Raw genomic sequence first — 26631 nt, 5'->3', positions numbered from 1 at the left:
CCCACCTTAGAATGTCGGCTACCTCCAGAACCACCAGGACACATCTTGTGCCCCCTTGGTGACTCACATAAGCCACAGCCATGGCATTGTGATTGTATGTGCACTGGACAACCCTAAAGACGATCCGTTCAATGATCCAGAAACCGCCTGATCGCTCGGAGCGCCAAGACATTGATCGGTAGTCTGGACTCTTCCAGCGTCCAGATCCCTTGAGCAGAACGCTTGCCTAGGACTCCTTCCCAACTGGACAGGCTGGCATCCATGTGACCACTGTCCAATACAAGGGGAGGAAAGATGTTCTCAGTCGAAGTGCTGGACAAACCATATCAGGGACTCGTATGGAACTGTGCAAACGGAACCGCCTTGAAGGTAGACATCAGGCCCAGCACCCGCATGCAAGTCCAGAGGGATGACCATCTGTTGGACAGCAGGACGCGAATTGCAGCTAGCAATTTCTGAAGTTGGTCTAGAGGAAGGAGCACTCTGGCTAAGGCAGACTCCAGAGTCAGGCCCAGATAGTCCAGCTTTGTGGAAAGAGCCAGAGCAGACTTCTAAAAATTCAGAATCCAGCCAAACTCCCGCAGAGTTCGTATTGTGATCTCCAGGTTTTCCACCAGAGTTGGGGGAGAATCCCCTCGCAGAAGATCATCCAAGTTGCTCAGTACCGCAATCCCCCGTTGGCGTAGCAAAGCTAGCACCGGGGCAAACACTTGTGTAGACCAGAGGAGCAGAGGCGAGACCAAAAGGTAATGCCACAAACTAATAATGCTCCTCTACCACAGCGAAGAGGAGAAAATGCTGATGACTGGCACATGTTGGAATGTGAAGGTAGGCATCCTTGATATTGACAGAGGCGAGGAAATCTCCCTGACGCAGGGATGCCACCATCGTTTGAATGAATTCCATTGAAGTCCAGGATTGGACGCACTTTGCCTTTCTTCCTGGGGACTGTGAACAGGTTTGAGTAAAAACCCTGAAAATATTCCGAAGTCGAAACCGGGACAATCACCCCTTGAAGGAACAGGTCTTGTACTGCCCCAAACAGGCCCTGTAAGCAGTCTGGGTACAAGTGCAAGTTGTAAGGAAAAAACCTTGCTGTTGGACAAGAGCGAAACTAGTTCTTGTAGCCGGACTGAATTACTTTGTGGACCCACTTGTCTTGTACCAGGGAAGTCCATGGATCCGGAAACCAACGAAGACGTCCCACCCACCCCCAATACGGATGAGGGCGCACCTTCATGCTGAATGAGCCTTATCCACGGGTCTCGAGAAGCCAGATCTTGGTTTGCCAGACTAGGCTTTTTTGGATCCTCCTGAAGAGGCCCTGAAAGGCTTTGAGCCCTTGTCAGTCGACCCTGAGGGACAAAAAAAAAAAAACTTACGAGCTGAGAAAGAAGGCCCACGTCTACGACGAGGTTCCTTGCCCTTAGTAGCCTGCGGTAGAAAAGTAATCTTCCCCCTGTGATGCAATGTCACCCAGGGTAGCTCCACAAAGGCCGAAAGACCACTGCCAAAACAGAGGCGGGCCATTAGGGGAGTCGCATCCAAAGAGACATCAAACAAACTGCAGTCCCTGGACCAGCTGATCCGCCAGCTCAGCAAAGGCAAGGGGGGGCGGTTCCACCTCCAGGTCACGGCGTAAAAGCTTAGCCGACTCGGTCAGAGTTTGCGACACTAGGGCACTGGTGACTACTGGCCTCAATGCCAAACCAGCCAGAGTGTACATATTGCGGGCCACAGTCTCCACCTTCCTATTAGCTGGATCTTTAAAGGCCAGGGACTCTTCAACCAGAATCATGGTTGCCTTGTTCAATCTGGAAACCAGAGGATCCACCACCGGTGGCACAGTCCACTTCTTAAGAGACTCCTCAAAGGGGTAATGCCTAGTTAAGCGCTTAGGAGCCCCACGGGGACGCTTTTGGTCGTATACACTTTTTTGCAAAAATTCTGTCAAAAAAGGCGGGGAAAGGAATCACCCTTGCTAACCTGGATAGCTTGTGACTGCCAAAGGGTATCCTGCGCCTCCGTTGCAGCTCCAGCTGAGTCCTCAATCTTTAGGGTCTTAAGCACGGATACAATACAATGATACAGTCATTGGCAGCATTTAAGCATTACAAAGAGTGTAATAAGAAATGTAAAGATGAAATCAGGGCGGCTAAAATAGAACACGAGAGACATATAGCGGAGGAGAGTAAAAAGAACCCCAAGAAGTTCTTTAAGTATATAAACAGTAAGAAAGCGAGGCCAGAACACATTGGCCCCATAAAAGATGATAAAGGAAAAATGGCCACTGAGGACAGAGAAAAGGCGGAAGTGTTAAATAATTTCTTTTCTTCAGTCTTCACAAAGGAATCGGGGGGCTACACGAACCCCGCTTGTAAGGCCGAACTAAATAATACACCTCAGGAAGTGCCGCCATGGCTAACAGAGGATAGACTTAGAGCTAAACTAGAGAAACTTAACATAAATAAATCCCCGGGACCGGATGGCTTGCACCCAAGGGTTCTTAATGAGCTCAGCCAGGTGATTGCCAGACCATTATTCTTGATCTTTAAGGATAGTTTACAGACAGGTATGGTGCCAGCTGATTGGAAAAAAGCCAACGTGGTACCAATATTTAAAAAGGGGCCGAGATATATCCCGGGTAACTATAGGCCGGTCAGCCTAACATCAGTAGTCTGCAAAATTTTGGAGGGGATGATAAGGGACCACATACAAGACTTTAGTAATGAAAACGGTATTATAAGTTGTAATCAGCATGGATTCATGAAAAATCGTTCATGCCAAACCAATCTATTAACCTTCTACAATGAAGTGAGCTGCCACTTAGATAAAGGTAAGCCTGTGGATGTGGTGTATCTGGACTTTGCAAAGGCCTTTGACACCGTTCCCCACAAACGCTTACTGTACAAACTAAGGAAGATAGGTATGGACCATAAGGTGAGTACCTGGATAGAGAACTGGCTCCAGGGGAGAGTCCAGAGGGTGGTGATTAATGGGGAGTACTCGGATTGGGCGGGTGTGGAAAGTGGGGTCCCCCAGGGTTCTGTCCTGGGACCAATCCTGTTTAATTTATTCATAAATGATCTAGAGGAGGGGATATCTAGTACAATCTCAGTATTTGCAGATGATACTAAATTAGGCATGCCAATATCTTCTATGCAGGATGTGGAAATCTTGCAAGCAGACCTGAACAAAATAACGGGGTGGGCAACTACATGGCAGATGAGATTTAATGTAGAAAAATGTAAAGTAATGCACTTGGGGGCCAGAAACCAGAAAGCAAGTTACTCACTAGGGGGGGGAACCTCTGGGTGAGTCTAGGATGGAAAGGGACCTGGGGGTACTGGTAGACAACAGGCTTGGAAATTGGCATGCAATGCCAAGCCGCTGCAAGCAAAGCCAACAGAATACTGGGTTGTATAAAAAAGGGGATTCACTCCAGAAATAAAGAGATTATTCTTCCACTCTACAAGACTCTGGTCCGGCCACATCTGGAGTATGCTGTCCAGTTCTGGGCACCGGTCCTCAGGAAGGATGTGCTGGAACTGGAGAAAGTCCAGAGAAGGGCAACAAAAATAATTAGGGGAATGGAGGACATCAGCTATGAGGAAAGACTACAAGCACTGAACCTATTCTCTCTGGAGAAGAGACGATTGAGGGGAGATATGATATCAATGTACAAATACTGTACTGGCGACCCTAGCATAAGGAACAAACTATTCAGAGAAAGGAGATACAATAAGACACGTGGCCACTCACTAAAACTTGAGGAAAGGCGGTTTAACCTTAAAGTGCGTAAGGGGTTCTTCACTGTAAGAGCGGTAAGGATGTGGAATTCTCTTCCGCAAGCAGTCGTATCAGCGGGGAGCATTGATAGTTTCAAAAAACTATTGGATGGACACCTTAAAGACCACAACATACAGGGGTATACAATGTACGGTTAAAAGCAAACACACACACACATCATAGGTTGAACTGGATGGACTTTGTCTTTTTTCAGCCTCACTATGTAACTATGTAATCAGTGCACCCACCAGTGCCTTTTCCTGTACAGTTGCGGATGTGGAGGAATCATCCTTACGATCAGAGGATTCCAGACGCATGGTTGCAGGCCCAGCAGGGTGATCCACGTTGGCCGAATCAGATTTAGGATCTGATGAGACCGATGAGGCAGGAGCAGGGGCGCTTTTTTGCTAACCCGTCACCTAAAAGCCATCTCTACCTGGGATACAAGGGACTCCAGGACCGCCGTCAGTGCATGGACGGGTGGTTAGGCCCCGGAGGGACCTGCAGCCTCAGAAAGAGGATCAGGTGGGGAAATGTGCTCCAAAGACTCCATGAGTAACCAGGGGGACCCCACAAAAGGTGTAAAAACACTGCCAAGGGACAACCTCCACCGCGCTGGCACGCTGGCAGCACCACCGGGGGCCAGGCACAAAGCGCTCCTCAACAGAGAGGCAGAGGGCCCCACCAGACTCACCACCCGCCTGCGGCCACCAGGATAATGCACTACAGATGCGGCAATCAGGAAGTAAAACCATCCAAGAGTCAGCACCAGGGGATGGAGGAGAGGCTCTTATCGCAGAAATCGATGCCTACAGGGTTCCACTGTCACGGCCGCCACTATTTTCAATGGCAAACCACAGAAAAATGGGTGCCAGACTACACAAACATGGCCGCCGTGTACAGGCATACACAGGTTACAACAAAATGGTGGCAACACGAGGCCTACAGGGAACCAAGAGGAAGACCAGGCCTCAGGGACAGATCCTGGCAGGATGGGGGGGCCCTGGTAGGAGCACCCACCAGGTACAGAACCCCGCAGTCAATCGTCCGGTCGCTGGCGGCGCATCCCCTGGCTAGTAAGCGCCCTGCCCCTAACCCTTGAACAGTGGCCAGACCTCCAAAACCGCCCCAACATACGTGAAGAGGAGGGTGTGGGCAGGTGAGGGACTCGACATACGTGAAAGAGACGGGGTGCTTGTGGGAGGGAGGGGAACCCGGGGATCCGACCATCCCAAGGAGGGGCCCATGTCCACCCCAAAACCCTCCAGGGGGAGAGGGTGGTGCAACTGCTAACCATACTAGGAACCAGGCAGGCACCGCTCCAAACAGAACCCCTCTCCATCAAAATGGGGGGGGGGGTTGTTGGCCAGGAGGAACGCTGCCACTCGGGCCAAGACCCAGTCGTATACGCCCTCGTGAGGGGTTTAACTCGCAGGCCAGCCCCCGTCCAGTGGGGCTATGTTGCGGTCGACCTAGCGCGGAGCTGAGGTCTGTGTGTGCTCGCTGACCAGACTGGGGTGACCACTGGATCTAGATTATCCAGCCCATCGCCCAGTCCAGCAGTTGATTGTAAATCTCACAGGAAAAATCCAGTAGAAAAAATTTCTATCTAAAAAGAAAAAAATTGCCAGGACCAAAGATCCCAGCAATGAACTAGGTCCTTACTCCTGACTAGGCACAAAAAACCAGTGGCTACAGCAGAGAGGGAGTATACACCCTGGGACTAACCATGGGTATAGCCAGAGTTCTTTTCTGACTAGTGTCCTACTCTTGTAGGGGGCAGTATAACCCAATGGTTATGAATACCGGGAGCTGTGTCCGTCAATGAACGAAAGAGAAATTTGTTTTTCACATTTTTAACCCAATTAGAGCGCAGGGGATATTCACAATTTTTGAAAGAAGATTGACAGGACAGAAACTTGGCATTAATGGTACTCAAAGCAAGCTTTGCTTGAATGCCCCCATTGGAGGAAGGCCAAAACCTCAGCAACAATGAAAGAGCGTGGATTGACATCCAGAACCTAGCACTAGGCGATATAAGCCTTCTAAATTTCCCAAGGGGTAGACTTGTGCACCTTCAACATTGTAGGGATCACTGAACCCGACAACCCCTCTCTCTCAGAACCTGGCTTTCAAAAGTCATGCCGTTAGTCAGAGACCGTAAAGATCAGTCCTTGGGACAGAGGATCAAAGGGGCAGCCATCAGGGAGCAACTGCGATTAGCTGCACTAAATCAGTGTACCAGGCTTGACGAGCCCAATCTGGAGCCACCTTAAGGACAGGAATTCCTTCAGCCTCTTTCCTGCACAGTAGATGGGAGGAGCTCGAGAGAAGGGAATGCATATTTGAAACAATACTGATCCCACAGCGTCACCGGTAAATCCGCCAGTGGATGCCTTGCTCTTGTCACAAACTGTGGCACCTTCCTGTTTAGGTGGGATGCCAGAAGATCCAGTGCCCCAGCGTAGGCAAATCTCACGGAACATGTCAGGGCGTAGGGTCCACTCTCCCTGATCCAGCGTCTGTTGACTGATTTAGTCCCATTGCCAGTTCTCAAAACCTGGAATGCACATGGCGATGACAGCTGCCACAAGCTCCACCCACTGAATAATGCGTGAAGCATCCAGTACTGCTGCAATGCTATTTGTGCTGCCCTGGTAGCCTATGTAGGCCACTAGGCATGTGACGGTATCAGATTTCCATGCTGCGATTAAGGTTTTGCCACAGTATACGGTATTATCTCGGTGTTCAATTATATGATTATATGATTTCAAGTGGCCTTGATCCGATGGCCTGGTCATTAAGGGGGCAAATCCTTGCGGTCCAGAAGTAGTTAAACCTGCAGGAGGACCAGTGTTATTTATAAATTACTTTACTATTGCTTTAGGCCTGGTTCACATGTATGTGGGTCGGTGGCCCACATTTGCACAGGCATAGCAGCCCATTGATTTGAATGGGCTGCTATGCCCTCGTTTTCAGCAGAAAAAAGGTGCATGCAGCATTTAAAAAAAAATGCAGTGGCCTTGAAATCCATCCTGCTTTTGCACCATGCAACTTACCTGCAGTTCCTGCACACGCAAACTGTTTTTAAATGCTGGGCAGGATGGATTTCACAGCCACTGCATTTTTAAAAATTCTGCATGCACCTTTTCTCAGCCAAAAACGCAGGCATAGAAGTCCAAGCCCATTCAAATCAATGGGCTGCTATGCCTGTGCAAATGTGGGCCGCCAAACTGCATATATGTGAACTAGGCTTAAAGCAATAGTTAAGTAATTTATTAATAAAAACACTGGTCCTCCTGCAGGTTTAACCACTTCTGGACCAGGCCATTGGATCGGAGTTAAGCGCCAGCACCAGTCATCACCAGGTCGGTCAGACACTGCTTGACGGCTTATTTTAGGCCTGGTTCACAGAGTCTGTACTGACTGACTATATAATAACGCAATTTGGGCTGCTATGCTTGTGCATATGATTATATATATATATATATATATATATATATATATATATATATATATATATATATATATATAATCTATCAATACACACATATACACATACACACACACACACATCTATCCATATCCATCTATCTATATATACACACACACACAGTATACGGTAATAGTAGTGGGTAGGTACTTGCAGAGCCAGAGATTTGCTTATAGGCACCATCTGTTTGATGGCCTATTTTAAGCCTGGTTCACAGAGTCTGTACTGACTATATAATATTGCAATTTGGGCTGCTATGCCTGTGCATATGATATATATAAATATATATCATATCTATCTATATACACACATACAGTATACAGTAATAGTAGTGGGTAGGTACTCGCAGAGCCAGAGATTTGCTTATAGGCACTGTCTGTCTGTGGCTGAACGCGGGAGGAAGCATGCGGCTGCAGTATAGAGCAAAGCCGCAGCTTCCTGTGTATGCAGAGTGCATCTGAGATCCGGCTAGCTCTGCCTGTGAGCCGGACCTATACAGAAGTAGAGGCTCCGTTCTAGTAAAGGACAACTGAGCCGGGAGTCTGGACACCAGACGAAGACTCGGGGGCAGCCCCATCAGTGTATGGAGCGAAAAATGTGGTATTTTAAAAATGCCCATGGTAACAATACCGTGAGTATGCATTACTGCGATATTTCGCATTATTGAAAATCGACACATCTCTATAGGCCACCATGGTGGAGTTGCCCGATTGGATCCTTACTGGGCACCCACTGAGAAGGTCCGTCCATCACTCTAGAAACAGCCTGATCACTCGTAGTTCCAGGAAATTCATGGGCAGGAGCGTTACCTGGTGTCAAATGACAGTGAGCTGACCATGACCCCAGGATCCCTCCCCAGTCAGATAGGCCGGGGTCAGTCGTAACCACTGTCCACTAGAGGGGGAGAAAAGGAGAAAGGATTCCCTGGACTGGAGGAAAGGAAACCAAAGCTACCAGAGGAAAGAGGCCCTGGCCGACTGCCCCAGACTAATTTGGTTGTCCAGGGAAGTGGGAGATTGGTCTGTCCCATATGGCTAAGATTTCCCTTTGCAGAACTCATGTATGGAATTGCACATACAGGGCAACCCCGAAGGTGGGCACCATAAGACCCAGGACCTGCATGGGAAAAATGCAGTGAGGATCGCCTGCGGGACAGTAGCAGCCAAAAAGCAGTCCAAAGTTTTTGGAGTTTTCCACCGGCAGGAACACTTTGGCCTGCGCCAAGCTGAGAATCAGACCCAGATACTCCAACTGGTCAGGGCCAAAGCGGATTTGAAAAAGCAGAATGTGCATTATGAGTGCCATGTGCTTTATCAGCACAGGTGGTCATCTAGGTAGCAACTCACTGCTAGTCCCCACTGTCTCAGGAAGTCCAGTACTGGGACCAGCACCTTTGCAAACATTTATATTCCTCTCACACATGTTTCTAGAAAAAGATCTTGGATAATGGGTGCTGCAGCGACCGCCAGCTGGAGATTGGATCATGCATGACAGTGTAGATATTTGACAGCACACCTTCCTCTGGATCAACTGTGGGTATAGGTTTGTGTAAATGTGATTGTATGGTTGGGTTTTCAATACTGTGTTTTTTTTTTTTTGGTCAACCAGATGGACTTTTTTCAACCTATGTAACTATGTGTGCAACTATATAACCACACATCTTCAAGTTAAATCCAAATGGCTTTACTAAAGTTTGATCACATCGCAAACAACAGTGTGCAACGTTTAAGAGTTACGCAGGAACCCTGTTTTTATTATATCTTTTCATATGACAACGCTGAAGAAATTACACTTTGCTACAACTCTGCTTCAAGAGTGTACAGCTTGTATAGCAGTGTAAATTTTCTGTTCCCACAAAATAACTCACACAGCCATTAATGTCTAAACTGCTGGCAACAAAAGGGAGTACACCCCTACAAGAAAAATGTCCAAATTGGGCCCAAAATGACAATATTTTGTGTGGCCACCATTATTTTCCAGCACTGCCTTAACTCTCTTGGGCATGGAGTTCACCAGAGCTTCACAGGTTGCCACTGGAGTCATCTTCTACTCCTCCACGATGGCATCACGGAGCTAGTGGATGTTCGAGACCTTGCGCTGCTCCACCCTGGTTTGAGGATTCCCCACAGATGCTCAATAGGGTTTGGGTCTGGAGACATGCTTGGCCAGTCCATTACCTTTACCCTCAGCTTCTTTAGCAAGGCAGTGATCGTCTCGGAGGTGTGTTTAGGGTCGTTATGTTGGAATACTGCTCTGAGGCCTAGTCTCCAAAGGGAGGGGGGGGGGGGATCAAGCTCTGCTTCAGTAGGTCACAGTACGTTGGCATTCATGGTTCCCTCAATGAATTGTAGCTCCCCAGTGCCGGCAGCACTCACGCAGCCCCAGACCATGACACTCTCACCACTATGCTTGACTGTAGGCAAGATACACTTGTCTTTGTACTCCTGACCTGGTTGCCGCCACACACACTTGACACCATTTGGACCACTTAATAAACTGTCTGGGGGCTTTCTTGTGCATCAGCTTTAGAAGAGGCTTCCTTCTGGGACGACAGCCATGCAGACCAATTTGATGCAGTGTGCGGCATATGGTCTGAGCACTGACAGGCTGACCTCCCACCCCTTCAACCTCTGCAGCAATGCTGGCAGCACTCATGCGTCTATTTCCCAAAGACAACCTCTGGATAGGACGCTGAGCACGTGCACTCAACTTCTTTGGTCGACCATGGCGAAGCCTGCTCTCCGTGGAACCAGTCCTGTTAAACTGCTGTATGGTCTTGGCCACCATACAATGCAATTTTATTATAGCCTAGGCCATCTTTATGTAGAGCAACAATTTTTTTTTTTCAGATCCTCAGAGAGTTCTTTGCCTTGAGGTGCCTTGTTGAACTTCCAGTGACCAGTAAGAGTGTGTGAGAGCAATAACCCCAAATTTAACACACCTACCTCCCATTTACACCTGAGACCTTACATAGTTACATAGTTACATAGTCAGGTTGAAAAGAGACAAGTCCATCTGGCTCAACCAATAAAAAAAACAGACCTTGTAACACTAACGAGTCACATGACACCGGGGAGACAAAATGGCTAATTGGGCCAATTAGGACATTTTCACTTAGGGGTGTACTCGCTTTTGTTGCCAGCGGTTTAGACATTAATGGCTTTGTGTTGAGTTATTTTGAGGGGACAGCAATTTTACACTGTTATACAAGCTGTACACTCACTACTTTATATTGTAGCAAAGCAAAGTGTCATTTCTTCAGTGTTGTCACATGAAAAGATATAGTAAAATATTTACAAAAATGTGAGGGGAGTACTTACTTTGGTGAGATACTGTATGTGCCCAACCTGGCATCAACTGCAATACTTCGATCCAGCAGCACCAGGCCTCTCAACATTGCTAAACGATCGGGCGCATCTGCCAAATTGGTCTAAATTGTAGTTGGAAGATCCGTGGTGAGCTGGCAAATATCTACACAGGGCTTAGGTAAAAATTTTAAGGGACAGAGGCTAGGCGTACTTATTGAATTCGTGGCATAAGCGGACACTCATTTTGCACCAGCACTTTAGCTTTTTTTCAATTTCAATATTTATTCATTATTTTGTTTTCTCACATGTACTAAGGTTTTTCAACACTCATAGCATTATTACCTATTCAACACCCTATGAGTGGATGCCACTATTAGGGATCAATTGGAGTGGGGTCAGTCGTCACATTTATCGTGTTCATAGGTTTACAATATAGCAAATATATTTTACCTATACATTTATTACCTCAAACTAGGCAGCACCATTACTCACCCGCACAGCAGCACTTTTAGAAAATGTATTCTAACCATGAGTTCTGGAATCAAAAGGGCTAAGAATGCTTTAGATTCCCCAGATCCAACAAGACCTATCAGGGCAGCGAAGGATGTCCACTCAAAGATTCTAATAGAGGGAACTGTGCTAGAAGAGCTGACAAATTTGCATTTTGGCCCATTTGCACATAGACACCTAAACCCCTGTTAACAGGTCACACAAAGTCCTTAAGACTTCACCTCAAAGTCAGACAGGAGGCCTGCAAAAAGTAGAACCCTATGACAGAAGGAACCACCTGTTCTGGAATACCAGGATGCAGCCCCAAAGACAATAATTCTACAAAGAAATGGGTTCCCTTAAGGTAGGAAGAGATGTGTGCATCAGCCTTTGAATGAAGACAGAAGATCCCAGGAACCACAGATCATCCCTATGAGTAAGCTCCAGTGGGCGCAGTGAAACGCGTTAGCGATGTGGCCTGGCCACATTCCAGGCTGACACTGCCACTTGTCCACACACAGCAGGTTTTGTTTTTATGTGCAGCTCGCGGGATCTTCTGCTTTGAACTGTCATTGTCTGAAGCGTGCACGGTCTCCTTCCCAGCCAGCACTCACAGCAGCAGGAACAGGACTGCATTTACTAGTACCCTGAGCGGCTCGTATATATATATATAACATGGGTTCACTCTGAATGAGAAGGCTTAGTGATCCTGCTGGGTCTACCAAGGGTTAAGGTTGGTTAAAAAAATGGGAGAAAGGTGCCACTAAAGAAAAGATCCCTCAACACTCGGGGCTTCTGCAATTGAGGAGGGATGGTTAACTCCTGTCTAAACACATTAAGTGCCAGGGACAATCCTGCTCGGAGGCCTTCCAGCAAGAAGCTAGACTGCTGTACAGACAGGTTCCAATACAGAATCCTGACAAAACCAGATCTGGCAGAAAATGATGGGTCCTTCAGGGGAATTTTGTCTGATGCCCGGTAACTGCTCTTGTTCTGGGAGGTCATTAGGGTGTTCCAACAGTGGGCATGCCAGTAAAGGGACTCAGCCAGAAACAGACAATGCTTTGAGACTTCTCCAATATTTGAGTACTACACTGAGGGTTATTATCCCTGTAAGGGCAAAGGCAGCTGCAGTTGTAAACAAAAAACACTGATAGCCTTACAAGCTCCAAAAATAAATAAACTGATACAAGACTCAGAACCTGTATGCAAATCGGGAGAGAGAACTGTCTGACAGCAGCCAGTGAATCATGGCCTGTGGTTCCTGAAATTTGTCCAGAGGAAGGACCACCCTGGTCAGAATTAAAATCAGACTTCGGTAAATCAATTCCCTGGACAGGTATAGGGGGTACCTTCAGTAGTTCAGACATCACCTGAACCTTCGTAGGAATTAATTCCACACAAGAAGACTCAGGACCTAAAAAAAAGCTGAAAAGGACAAAGCTTTGTCTCCCTTTCTGGGTACCCCCAAAATAAATATTATGCAGATCTCCTTGGCGCTCAGTCATCCACAGGGCTGGAAATCAGCCAATATGTCCCCCCACCCAACAATGGGTGAGGGCAGACCATCATGCTGAAGAGGTCTTGTCTGCATTTCTGCAGAAGCTAGCTCTAGGCTTACCAGACCAAGGTTGCTTGGGGATGATTTAAAAGATCTATTTCTCTTATTCTCTGTCCCAGAAGAACAACATTTTCTATGGGCTGAAAAGGAGGGCCCACATCTGCGACGAGGCTTCTTCCCTTTCCTGGATTGTGGAAGGAAGGTACTCTTCCCCCCCATTGATACCCTTAATAATGTCATCCAGGGTAGCCCCAAAGAGACGATTGCCTTAAAAGGGCAGATCAGTGAGAGCTTTCTTAGAGGCTTGGTCTGCGGACCAATTCTTAAGCCACAGCACGTGCTTAATCACCACCGTTGAAACAAAGTTTGGACAGCACAGGACCTGTATTCAGGCAAATGTATGAGGCAAAGACTGGCCACAATGCTGAACCAGCCACAGCCTCTGCTTTCCTGTCAGTCGGGTCCTTAAAGGACAGGGATTCCTCTACTGGGATCATGGTTGCTTTATTCAACTTTGAAACAGGAGGGTCCACCACTGTGGTCTAGTCCACTTCTTTAAGAGTGAATCCTCAAAAGGGTAACGTACAGCAGAACATTTGGGGACCACAGATGGTAATTTTGGTTGTTCCCATTCCTTACAGGAAAATAAGGCACAAAGGAAACACCTTTGGAGTACGAGGTGACTTATGTGTAACAAACACCACAGCCGCGCCTCATCCATTTTTAAAGTTTCATGCACATTAATAAGTGCGTCTACCAGTGGCTTTTCATTTGTGACAACGGAGCAATCATTCTCACTATCAGATAGATCTGGGGGTGTGATATTAAGCCCCCCAGATGGACAGCGACCACAGCGGCATCAGGCTCAGATGAGACAAACTGAGCAGGGGAAGACGGGGGACGCTTCTTCCTGGGCCTTTGCCCACACACCACTTCCACATTGGACATTAAGGACTGCAGGACCACTGTTCGTGCAACCATGGGAAGCTGAGGTTCCGAGGGACCTGCCACCTCCATGCGGGGGTCAGTGGGGGAGATGTGACCCGGAGGTTCCATAAGGAAAGGAAGACCTTGCAGTACAAAAATAATCTTTTTGGCAACACTAAAGGATCCCCCCAAGGCTCAGGGTACCTACCCATCAGTAAAAAGATAACACGGACCCCCAAAAGTTTCACCCAACCGACTGGAGGAGCGTCGAAAGTTCGAGCCCAGCATCATGGATGCTATCCCTGTTCATATGTCCCGGGCACAGGAAGAGGAAACTGAGGAAGAGGAGGAGCTTCGGCATCTCGACCAGGCCTCAATCCTCCAGCATCCCCTGTGACATCACCCGCTACACAAACATGGCTGCCAACCGGAGACCAGCTAGACTAAGGGAAAATACCCCCCATCAGCTACACTGAAGCATGCTGCCAGGATCTTTTTCTGCACCCTCTGCAATGCTGCAGAACCCCCCCAGTCCCCCCCCCCCCCTGCAGAAGGTGGGACACACATTTAGGGAAGACTGCGCTGCACACTGGGCACTGAGACCCCCTTACACTATACACACAGTGCAAACAGCAGGGCATGCACCTAGGGATCTCCTACACTGGGACCCCCTCCAGGCTACCAGGGCGGGACACACACTACACTATCCCAGGGGTCTCTGCTGCATTCTCTGCCCTGGGACCCCCACCAGACTCCAGGTCCAGACAGGGGGGAAAGGGAGTGGGGGAAGCTCAGCTCACCGAGGGATATAAGGATGGGAGGAGGGAACCTGCAGGCAGGTCCGACTGTCCCTGGAGGTTACCCGTGTCTCCCCCAAAGAAAAAGGGGAGAGGAGCGGACTGTACTTACCCTTCCATGGTGCGGGTAACGCTTCAGACAGAACCCCTCGCCACCTAAGTAGGGGAGCCGACGGCCAAGGACCGCTGCGACTCAGACCCAAGCCCGGTTGCATGCGACCCTGCGAGACATTTAACTCGCTGGCCAGCCTCTGTTCGTGAGGCTATGTCAGGGCCAACCTAGCGCATAGCTGCTGTTTGCACACGCTCGCTGGCTGGGCTGGGGGGACCACTGAATCTAGATTATCTAGTCCGTTGCCCAGCCCAGCAGTTGATTGTGGATCTCCTGAGAGAAAAATCAAAAAAGATGTAAGGAAGGATAAAGTTGCTAGGACCAGAGGTCCCGGCCGGGAGCCTACGTTCTTACTCCTGAATAGACAAACAAACTGATAACCTAGAGCAGAGGGGGGGGGGGGGGGGTTGGGCGGTTATATACCAGTTAGGAGTGGCCCATGGGCGTAGCCAGGTGTTTTTTGTTCTGCCTAGTCCTACTCCTGGAGGAGGCAATATAACCCATCAGTTATGATTTATGCAGCGCTGTGTCAGTCGATGAACCAAAGAGAAATTATAATTGCCAACTAGACTGACCAGAGAGATCATTCCCCATGGTCTCATCTTCACAAATTAATATTCTTCAATCTTTTATTAGCATTGCTATATGATCAGATGTGGCTTAAATTAAAGAGCAGGCAAATGTAAAAGGGCGCCAAGTTAATGCACCTATTTACTAGAAAATGATCAACTACCAAACTATTGCAAAGGCTTGGAACAACCAACAATCTATGCAGAAGTGCGAGGCAGAATGGACAATTTTATAGTCAAGGAGCATCTATAGCATTCTCTCAACCAGGCTGGACATGCTGAGAAAGAGCTCCTGCCTTGCCACAGAGGAATCCCTCGCAAGCCTTATTTACCCTGATAACCGGCGACACCTTACACCATCAGGTGCAGCACGTCGAGCAGTACCGATATATCCCTGTATTAGGGGTCCCAGAGCCTGAACCACCTCCATCCGGAGTCTGCCACCTACCAACGTCTCTGCGGCCTACTGCCGCGGGACTGGGAGCGGCCACCCAGTAGGCGGCCTACATCTGGCTTGTTATGCTGCAGCACTCTAATTCACCCTCCGTACCTCCCAGTTACGTGGGATCCGGGATTCAGGGCCTCCTTCCTTGTCCCGGCCACCATCTTGCCTCAGGCCTCGTGCCCACCGCAGGCCCCTATGGGCCCCTTAGTGCTTAGCCACGCATGCCACTGGCTTTGAACATCCCGTCACCCGGTGCAATCCAGCCAGAGACGATCATTGCTGCACACTGAGAATTGCGGCTGGATTGCTCCCCACAATAAAGCTGAGGTCTACAGAGGGACCCCTTTATTATTATCTCTCCACTACCTCTCCGGCCATAGGACCTGCCTGCCAGACTGTTTGAGCTGCTTTCCCACCTGCCTTCCCTCCACATAAGACAGTCGGCCCCCCTGCAGCATGCAGGCTCAGACGTGAAGCGGAGCCTTTTTTGTCTCACTGTGCCAGAGGGCTCCACCACCACTCCACCGACTGTGAAAGACACTGTTTCCAGGCTCCACCAACTTTGCACAATAGCCTTGGATTACCAGCAGGCGCAATAATCTGCGGCTAAGGGGGATCCCTGAGGCTACAGCGGGCCCTGACCTCCGCTTTACAGTAGTGGTCATCCTCAATCAACTTTTGGGCAGACCGCCTGCAGAGGCCCTGGAGTTGGATCGTGTACATAGGGTCCAGGGTGCCCGCTAAGGTTCGGGGAGATTCGGGTAAAGCCTCCCTTCCCCGTGATGTTCTCTCTAGAGTGCACATTTTCACTGTGAAGGAGGAGGGCCTGCGCCAAGCATGGTCCAAGTGTCCCTTGCATTTTGACGGGGCCCAAATTCATGTGTATCCAGATGTATCTCACCACACTACACCCTGTTCCAAATTATTATGCAAATTATATTTTTCTCATTTAAATAATTGATGTCAACAGACAGCATAATTCACGTTATCAACTATTAAGAGTACAATTCAAATTTTATTGAACAAACCTAACAGTATTTTTTTTTTTTTTTTTTAAACATAAAAAACGTACAATGCACTGTTCTAAATTATTACGCACAGTAAGTTTCAAAACACTTTATAGGTTGTAAAGAACTGAAAATTGTCATTTGTTGTGTTTGCAGCATATTTACTGCAATCAAAAGCTATTTCAATCAAACTTATAACAGCATTTTCATTTTTTAAATATTTTATATGTAAATATGTCAGAATAGACTCCCAGAGCGACTGTTTGGATGTAACCTGCCTCCCACCCTCATAGATCTTTTGCTTGCGGATGCTCCAAAGGTTCTCGATAGGATTGAGGTCAGGAGAAGATGGAGGCCACACCATAACTCTCTCTCCTTTTATCCCCATAACACTCATTGATGCAGAGGTATTCTTTGCAGCATGAGATGGTGCAGCGTCATCATGCATGAAGATGATTTTATTATTACGGAAAGCATAGTTCTTCCTTCTGTACCAGGAAACAAAGTGGTCAGTCAAACTCCACATACTTTGCAGAGGTCATCTTTACACCTTCGGGGACCCTAAAGGGGCCGACCAGCTCTCTTCCCACGATTCCGGCCCAAAACATGACCCCACCACTGCCTTGCTGACATCTCAGCCTTGTTGGAACAGGGTGGCCGTCCACCAACCATCCACTACTCCATCCATCTGGACCATCCAGGGTTGCACGGCACTCATCAGTGAAAAGGATTGAAAATTAGTCTTCATGTATTTTTCTGCCCTATGCAGAAGTTTCTGCTTGTGAGCATTGGTTAGTGGTGGCCGAATAGGTGGTTTATGCACAGTTGCAAGACTCTGGAGGACTCTACACCTTGATGTCCGTGGGACTCGAGAGGCACCAGCAGCTTCAAATATCTGTTTGCTGCTATGTAATGGTATTTTAGCAGCCGCTCTCTTGATCCGATGCATGGATCTGGCAGAAATCTTCCTCAATGTGCCTTTATCTGCACAAACCCGTCTGTGCTCTGAATCAGCCACAAATCTCTACATAGTGTGATGATCACACTTAAAGTGGTTGTAAACCCACTTTAAAGTCTTTTGTCTATAGGTAAGCCTATATTACCTAGAGGTGCTTGCACCCCAAATGAATGAGTTCCTGAACCCATCTGTCCTGAATGGTGGACAGGGCCACCGTGCCAGAGTGGGCGGCTATAGACTTGCCCGCCCAAGGCTCCTTCTGGCCACCAGAGGCCTTGAAGGATTCACCCTTGTCATGTGCCTTAAAAGGCACTTTGAAAGGACCCCAGGTTAGGATTAAAGGAAGGGCCCCGCTTACCGCGGAAGAAACTTACCCTTGGACACATGGGGCAGCAGAGTGCTTTTACCCCCAGTGACCCCCTTCACCAACTCGTCCAGGGAGTCCCCAAAAAGGAGATTCCCTGCATAAGGGATGTCAGACACCGTCTTCCTGGAAGTCTGGTTGCCGACCAGCTCTACAGCCACACAAGGCGACGGATTATCACTGCGACAGCAGAGAAGCGTAAGGCTAAAAGGGGCCTCATCCAAGGCCACATCACACAGGCATAAAACCGCCTGAACAATTTGGTCCACCATCTCCAAAGTAGCAAGAGGGGCGGAATCAGCCACAAGGATGCGTCTGAGCACCTTAGTCCACTCAACCACAGCCTGAGAGACCATTACTGAGGCGAACACGGGCTTCAGCAGGGAACCTGCCACCACATAGGAGTGGCGGGCAAGAGATTCCACCTGCCTATCCGCCGGGTCTCTAAGCACCGGATAAGCCTCCATGGGCATCAGAGTGCCCTTGTGTAAACTGGATACCGTGTGGTCCACCTTAGGGGCCACAATCCAGTGTGAATCTGTTGGAGACGCGAAGGGAAAACGGTACTCAACCGCCTAGGTACCACAAAGTTGTGCTTCAGATTGCGCCATTGTTCAATCACCATTGCATGAAAGTCGGCGTGACAGGAAAAAACCTGAACAGATCTCTGGGTTCTGCGGGTCCCAAAGGATGACCGCGTACCCTGCTGGTGGGGCTCAACCTCCAAATGCAGCGTTTCTTTGACAGAACTAATGAGCGCAGCCATAGCAGCGCGATCTCTGGCAGCCATGACGGGGGAAACTTCCCCCTCCGACTGAGAGGACTGAGACCCCTCAGGGGGGTACCTGTCCGTGACAACCATATCAGAATCTGAATCAGAAGGAGGCGAAGGCTGGACCTTTTTCTAAAAGACCGCTCAGACATGATCCGATCCACCTTTGATGCTAAAGTCGCAAGTGCAATGCTAAGAGAGCTCTGCTCAGAGGACCCAGGCGTACCTGAATCCTCCACCAGAGCTGGGGGGAATTTGCTGTCCTGGGAATCCATATCAAAACGGATAAAGGTTTTGAAGGCGCTGGCCCTTTAAGAAGCAACCGCTGCGCACCGCACCGCGAGGTTCCGCAATAGAAATGAAATAGTGCTACAGGCAAACCGCAGGAAAGTGACTGCCAGCATGAAAAACGACCCAGAAGTGAAAAGATCCCCAGAAGTGCATACATACAGACGCTATGCTAGCTGGAACGATCTGCAGTCTGAGGAAAGGAAGTGATGTCATCAGCTAGAGGACACAGACTAAGGGAAAATGGCTGCCTATGTAAAATAATGGAGGCTACAGGAAAATGGCCACCGAACTCATTGTGAAGAGGACCATGCCACATCCAAGATGGCGCCGAAAGGCGCAAATTTTCTGCAGTGTAGAAGGGAGGAGTGCAGAAGCCCACACATGAAGCTGAAATGGATGCCCACACCAAAAATGGCAGCCCCGCAAATTTTCGCAGCGGGCCGCACGCACATGTCTGGTACCCCAAATTGTACACAAAAAAAGCACACATCAGGGAGAGGGTCCCCCCGCGACCCCCCCACAGCGCGGTATAACCGCTATAGTGCCCTCAGGGACAGGGAGAGACCGGGAAGCACACTGACAGACAGGAGGGGAATAACGCAGACATCAAAGACAGACTGCCATTTCCAAACACAGAGGCCCCATAAACACCCCACAAATAGAGGGGTTAGTCACCGACCAACGATAGCGTGGGTGCCGCCGTGAGACGGGAAGCCTCCCACCCCGGGTGGGGGTACAGTCAGCCGAACAGAACGCTAGCTACACGCGGCGTCCCTGAGGACAGGGACAGATCGTTTGCGAGGCCTGGGCGTACACATAGCCTGCTAAACGCTCAATGGCAGGCTGGGATTCCATAAGGTTCTCTGTCCTGGGACACCAAGACAAAAAGTCAGATTCCCAGCTCTGCAACGCTGTAGTCTTCCGAAGTCTGACTAAGCGCAGGAACAATTTAAAAGCTATTAGTGCAAAGAAAAAACACACTTAGCAGAAAATAAAATGTAATAAAACAAAGAAAAGGCTGAGACTGTAGCCCCAGCACAGGGAAGCCTGCCTACTCCTATCTAGGCAAAAAACTGAATTGGGAATGAGGCTAGCGGGGGGTATTGGACCAGAGGGACAGCCCCCTGTAGGTGTGTCTATGCAAAGTTTTGTGTTAACAAAATCTTCTGCTAGCTTACTCCTGTGGATAAGAGGTCAATACCCATAAGTGAAGACTGTATGAGTGGGCGGCGACTGTCAGAGGACGTAAGAAAAAAGGCCAGTTCTGCCTCCCCCATGCACGTCAGTCGCCGTATGTGAATGACGTGCACACTGCCCGCTGTGCCTCCTGTAATATGCACGTCAGATATCCCAGGAGGCATAAACTTCCATTCAGAAAAGGAGGAGGGGGCCTATTGGCGCATGATTGGGAGGCCCGCCCACTGAACCAGGAATAGCCGGTGGGCCTCTCTGACATCAGAAAGAACATGGCGGTGCGGGACAGAGCTATGGCTGGACATGAGAGAATCTCAGCATGATATTGCTGGATCTGCTGGATGGGTGAGTATCTGAAATCTGCAGCTGCCACCTTAAGGTAAGGGGGGGTGAAAAAAAAAAAAAAAAAATCACAGGAGTGGAAGGTACAGATCCTCTAAGCACAAACAATGCTGTCTGAAATTTGTAAAATAAGTTTTACAGATTAGAACACTCACAAAGTTTGGGTTAGTGTTTACCATGACATTCTTGGCTTAGTGTGTGGCATTTGATCTAAATATTTTATTAATCTGAGGACTTTGTTCCACACCTGCACTAATCTGTTTAGTAGTTTGTCAAAGAAACAAAAATCAGGCTGTCTTTGAGTGGATACTTCTCAAACTAATGCTTTGGTAACAATTACACAGGCTGTCCTCAAACAATGGGAACTTCGATACCATTGTTGTATTTCAGTTGACTGTTCAGTCTATTGTGTAACTGTAGTAAACAAAAAAAAATTACAACCTGACATATATAACCCATGGCATGTATAGTACCAGAGTGCCATCTTGAGGTAGAATTTGAGACTGCCTCTCTAGATGAAAACTCAGTAATCCAAAGCTGCTACACCCATGTGGGGATGATAGAGTTGGATCAGTCTGTTGTTCGGTGACTAAGGTAAACAAGTAACATATCAACAAAAGCTTGACAACTGGAAGTTTCCCAAATAAAAGAATAAAAGTCAACAGCAGAGACTGGGAGGGAGGATTTCATAATGCCTTAGATCCAGGGAAGGTCTATACCAGCCTTAAGAAGATACCTGAATACGCTTTCGACTGATCTCCAGCAACTGCTTATAGAAGCCTGGGTCATCATTGATATGCAGATCATGAACACAAAGTAACCAGAGTTAAATACCTTTTAAGCCCATTTCTGTTTACAGACCATAGGCTGCTTATTGGCTAGGAAGTAGGTAGCATCTTGATTGTACCTGTATATCGGTCAGGCTTGTATTGTATTCCTAAGTTTTGTATGTAAAGCAGTTTTGTTTAGTAAAAGCACATTTATACACTGTAGAGGCCTCAGCTTCCTTGCTTATACCGCAAAGTAACATTACTAGATAGACGTGTAGCACCCTCCTAGGCAGGTAGGTGCTAGGCAAAAGCATCTATTGCTCCTTCTGCTCATCAGGGGAGCCTGATCTATTAGGTTGCCTGTTACATGTCTCCAGGTGTGATTCACTGGGTCTGAGGGAGAGTCCCCACTGTATCCAATGAGCGAGCTTGTTGGACAGTGGAGGAAACCCAGTCAGTGGCACGTTAGCTTTTGTGGGAGTCCCAGTGCTTGGGCATTCTTGCAATGCATCCTGGGATTGCGCAAAGGCTGAGGGGACATGTGATAGGGCGCCTTTGGAGGGAAGCAGACGGCTGTCTCTCCTCCTGCTGTGTATGAGGAAGGTGGTCTTAGGTAGTTGGCCTAGTGAACCAGGTGTGGAGCTGAGCTGCAGAGGATCCAGTGGAGCTGACGGTGGAGTGGCTGGCAGAGTCTCTGGGGAAAAACAGTGTCCGCGAGTACTAAGGGACTTGCCAAAGGGTCTGCCCAGGAAGGGGGACCACTCCAGTGAAGTCAGGGGATCAGGGAACCAGCTCACACAGAGAGTTACAGTAAAAGGGGGTGCCGTACAGAGAACCCTAAAGAATAGGGACAAAGGGGGTACCAGGAAGGGCCCTGAAGAGTGTTCTACATTACAGTACAGCTCATCTAAATATTTCTTCACTGCATAGTCAGGGTGAAGCAGTGGCCTTGCTGCATTCAGTTATTCAGCAGTCCCAGCAATTGTGCATTGTTATTCAAGTTGGAGTATACCACTCATCCCTTCTCCTATCCAGGTTCTCAAATAAAACCACAAAAAAACAAAAACCCCTGACTGTCGTGTTGATACTATGGGTTACCCAGGGGAATCCTTAACCAGCAGCTCCCATGGGAGTAGTGCTACAGACGCAATAAAAACACTTAGGCAGTGTGTTCAGTCTCAAAGAAAGCTGGAGATTAGAACAAAAGTAGAATACTTAGATAGTACTAATAATATTTTTAATGCAACATTAAAAAAAAACATACCGCCTTCTGCTGTTCTTTGAATTCTGACCAGAGCTTTTCCAGTTCAGGAGGAATTGCATTTCCTGAAAGCTCCAAAGCCTTTATTATATCCCCTGCATAACGAGCCTGATCTTCTGTGATGAATGTAAAGGCAAAGCCCTAGAAAAATAACAGGAGTTGCACATTCACTGTCCAGCTCTAGCGAGGACATTTATAAACATATCAAATGAGACAGACACTACACAATACTCATTTCATGTAACTTAAACTGGGATTGTTTAGTCAATAACCAATTGTAATAAATAACCAATTGTAATTATTATTATTCTTTTTTTTTTTTTTGTGAACCTGCATTAAAAAAAAAAAAAAAAAAAATGTTGTACTAACGGTAAAATTACTTTTCTTGGAGTCCATTGAGGTAGGCAGTGCTAGACCTTTAGGTTATACTGTTGCCCACAGGAGAACTGGACACTGATGAAGAAAACTGTAGACCCTGCCTGGGGTATAAACCTTTCTACTAAGTTTAGTAGGAAAACAGTAGAGACAGCACGATCATTAATCCTACTTTCTGTGTCACACATTGAGGGACACAGGAAGTTTAAACATTTGGGATGTCCAAAGATAGTTCACCTGAGTGATGGGCAACCCAGTGAACTGAAGAACCTTACACCTAAATAATAAAAAAAAATACATACAAAATACTGAATCTGTGGTAAAGTTAGAAAACCTACTTAATTTAATATGTAATCTCTGTATTCCATTGGTGTTTTACCAAGACCCATTCTCAACAACAAAATGGGAGGATGCTGTACTATATGTTTACTGGATCACTAGATTACAGACTTTCAGAGGCTGCAAGATCAATATTACTCAGGTTTGGCTTTCTGTATATGAATAGAAGCAAGGAGACGTTCAAATAAATCATACCTGGGAAAAAACAGAATTTTTGTAAAATCTTACCTGTAAAATTCCTTTCTCTGAGTCCTCCGACAGTCGCCGCCTCCTCCAAGTCATCACTGTTGGGTATTGACTTCCGCTCCGCAGGAGTAGCTAGGCATAAAGACTTAGTCAAAAGAACAAAGGCATTTGCATATACACACCCATGGGGGCTATCCCATCTGGTCAATACCCCCCTGCAGTGACCACTCCCAACTCAGTTTGGAAGCATAGCAGTAGGTAATAAGAACCCCAAAAGAGGGGCGGGGCTGCGACTGTCGGAGGACTCAGAGAAAGGAATTTTACAGATTTTACAAAAATTCAGTTTTCTCTTACGTCCTCCGACAGTCGCCGCCTCCTCTAAGTCATCACTGTTGGGATGTCCCAAAGCAGTATAGACATGAGGGGTGGGAGACGCAACCGTAGAAAAGGCAAAGCAGTACCCACATCAGAGAAAGGAACCTTACATGCACAGTAAGAGAACCTCTGGGCAACAGAAAAATAACAATGCTCAACAGGAGCAACAGCCCAGGAAAGCAAATACCAACAGCCAGGGACCCATAAAAAACAAGGGTCCTTCATGGCACTGCCGCACTGAGAACCTTGCGGCCAAAAGAGGCATCAGCTGATGCCAGAACATTTACCTTGTAGAATTTCGAAAAAGTGTGCACCGACGACCAAGTCGCAGCCTTGCACACCTGGGCCACCGAGGCCCAAAGCCAATAGGCCCAGGACGCACTCACAGATCTGGAAGAGTGCGCCTTAACAGGGAAGGGTGGAACCTGTTCCTTCAAAGCATAAGCCTGTTCAATGGTCTGTCTGATCAATTTGGCAATAGTCGCTGCGGATGCAGCCATGCCCTTCCGAGGTCCCTCAGGAAGGACAAAGAGGGAATCCGTCTTCCGAAAATATTCCGTAGACAGGTAAACCCTGATTGCCCTGACAACATCCAAGGAATGCAGAGCAACCTCCTTAGGATGCTTAGGCTTCGTACAAAGCGAAGGCAGGACAATGTCCTCATTAATGTGGAACTCAAGAGACCACCTTAGGAAGAAAGGAGGGATGTGGACGCAAAACCACCTTATCCTTGTGAATCACCAAGTACGGGGAACGGCAAGACAACGCCGCCAGTTCCGACACTCTGCGAGCCGAAGTGATCGCCACCAAAAAGGCAACCTTCTTAGACAGCAGAGGCAACTAGATATCCCGAATGTTTTCAAAGGGAGAGCGCTGTAACACGGACAGAACCAAGTTCAAGTCCCATGGAGGTAAAGGCTCCTTCCTGGGAGGAGCCAAATGTCGCACACCTTGAATGAAGGTGCGAACCAGACAATGGGACGCCACAGGGCGTTGGAAAAGAATAGCCAGTGCGGACACCTGGCCCTTGATCATGGCCAGCACCAGGCGCTGGTCCACACCAGACTGGAGGAAAGCCAACACTCTCGACACCGAGTACGAGCGAGGGGAGAACCCCCTGGACTCACACCAGGCGAAATAAGCCTTCCAGGTACGGTAATAGATTTTACCAGAGGAGGATTTTCTAGCCCTGGCAAGGATAGGAATGACCTCAGAGGAGAGACCCCTGTCCTTCAGGACCTGGGTCTCAACAGCCAGGCCGTTAAAGCCACTGACTGTAAAGCAGGATGGAAGATTGGGCCCTGAGACAGGAGATCTTCCCGCATTGGCAGCCGCCACTGCCAGGTGAACAACGTCGGTGTACCAGGACCGGCGTGGCCAGTCTGGCGCCACCAGAATCACCAGGTGCAGTTCCGAGGCTAACCTGTGGAGGAACCTGGATAGCAACTGAATCGGAGGAAAGGCATACATCAGACGATACTGATGCCAAGGGGCCACTAACGCATCTGAGGCGTCCGCCAGCGGATCGCGCGTTCTTGCCACGAACCTTTCCACCTTTCGGTTTAGCCGAGATACGAACAGATCCACGTCCGGGGGTCCCCACTTCGCACACAGCATTTGGAAGACCTCCGGGTGTAGGGACCATTCCCCCTGGTCCAGGGTCTGGCGGCTCAGATAGTCGGCCTGCCAATTTTTCACACCCGGAATTTGGACTGCTGAAATTGCCGGGACATGACTCTCGGCCCCAGACAGAATGTCGGTCACCTCCCGGGCCGCTCGAGCACTCCTGGTGCCCCCTTGGTGGTTTATGTAAGCCACCGCGGTAGCATTGTCCGTCTGTACCCAGACAGGACGGCCCCGAAGACGGTCCGACCACTGGAAGAGACAGTTTTATCGCTCGCAATTCCAGCACATTTATCGGGAGGGAGGACTCCTCCTCTGACCAAGTGCCCTGGGCAGACAGGTTGCCCAGGACTCCACCCCAGCCCGACAGGCTGGCATCCATGGCAATTACCGTCCACACCAACGGACGGGAAGGACTTGCCTTCTGCCACCGACAGGGACTGGAGCCACCACAGAAGAGCCAATCTGGTCTGACTCCTCAAGGAGACACTCAGATCCAGGGACTGAGGCAGTCTGTACGACCTGGCCAGGATCCCCGCCTGAAGAGCCCGCGTGTGAAACTGAGCAAAGGGTATCGCCTCGAAGGCCGACACCATCAACCCCAGGCACCGCATACAGGTCCTGAGTGACGAGGACGGGCTGTCCCTGAGGGACCCGATCTCGTCCAGCAAAGTTCGGAGCTTGTCCTCCGGCAAGAACACCTTTGCCTGAGCAGAGTCCAGAATCATCCCCAGATATGGAAGACGAACCGATGGAGACAACGTCGATTTCTGAACGTTGATGGTCCATCCGAACTCCTGGAGCGTCTGTACCGTGGTGGACAGATCGCGCACTAGGTCCTGGCTGGCAAGTGATCTCAGAGGTAGATCGTCCAGGTAACCCAAGACCGCAATGCCCTGAGCCCTCAGCAGGCCCAGAACCGGCGCCAACACTTTGGTAAAAACCCTGGGTGCCGAAGCGAGACCAAAAGGTAACGCCACAAACTGGTAGTGGTCCTCCGCGATAGCAAATCGAAGGTACCGCTGATGAACCTCGAAAATGGGGATGTGCAGGTACGCATCTTTCAGATATATCGAGGCCAGGAATTCTCCTGGACTCAAGGAGGCCACCACCGAACGGAGAGACTCCATAAGGAACTTCCGAGCATGCACAAAGCGGTTCAGCGCTTTCAGGTCCAGAATAGGACACACTTTGCCCTCCTTTCTGGGCACAGTGAACAGGTTTGAATAAAACCTGTCCCGATGAGGCACCGGGACAATCACCCCCTAATCAAGAAGGTCCTGC

General features: G+C 48.6%; 1 protein-coding gene across 1 annotated transcript in view; it reads right to left on the bottom strand.

Annotated features, from left to right (window-relative positions):
• The window catches only part of DDX46 (DEAD-box helicase 46), a 395525-nt gene that overhangs the window by 146345 nt on the left and 222549 nt on the right, over positions 1-26631 (bottom strand). The window contains exon 17 of the mRNA XM_082254255.1: positions 22453-22590. Coding sequence (XP_082110381.1) covers positions 22453-22590 — 138 coding nt within the window. The remainder of the gene's footprint in view (positions 1-22452; positions 22591-26631) is intronic.

This window comes from Pelophylax lessonae, assembly GCF_965119305.1.
Source record: "Pelophylax lessonae genome assembly, chromosome: 4".
NCBI lineage: Eukaryota > Metazoa > Chordata > Amphibia > Anura > Ranidae > Pelophylax > Pelophylax lessonae.
Note: the sequence above shows the minus strand (reverse complement) of the source record. Positions and strands in the feature narration are given on the sequence as shown.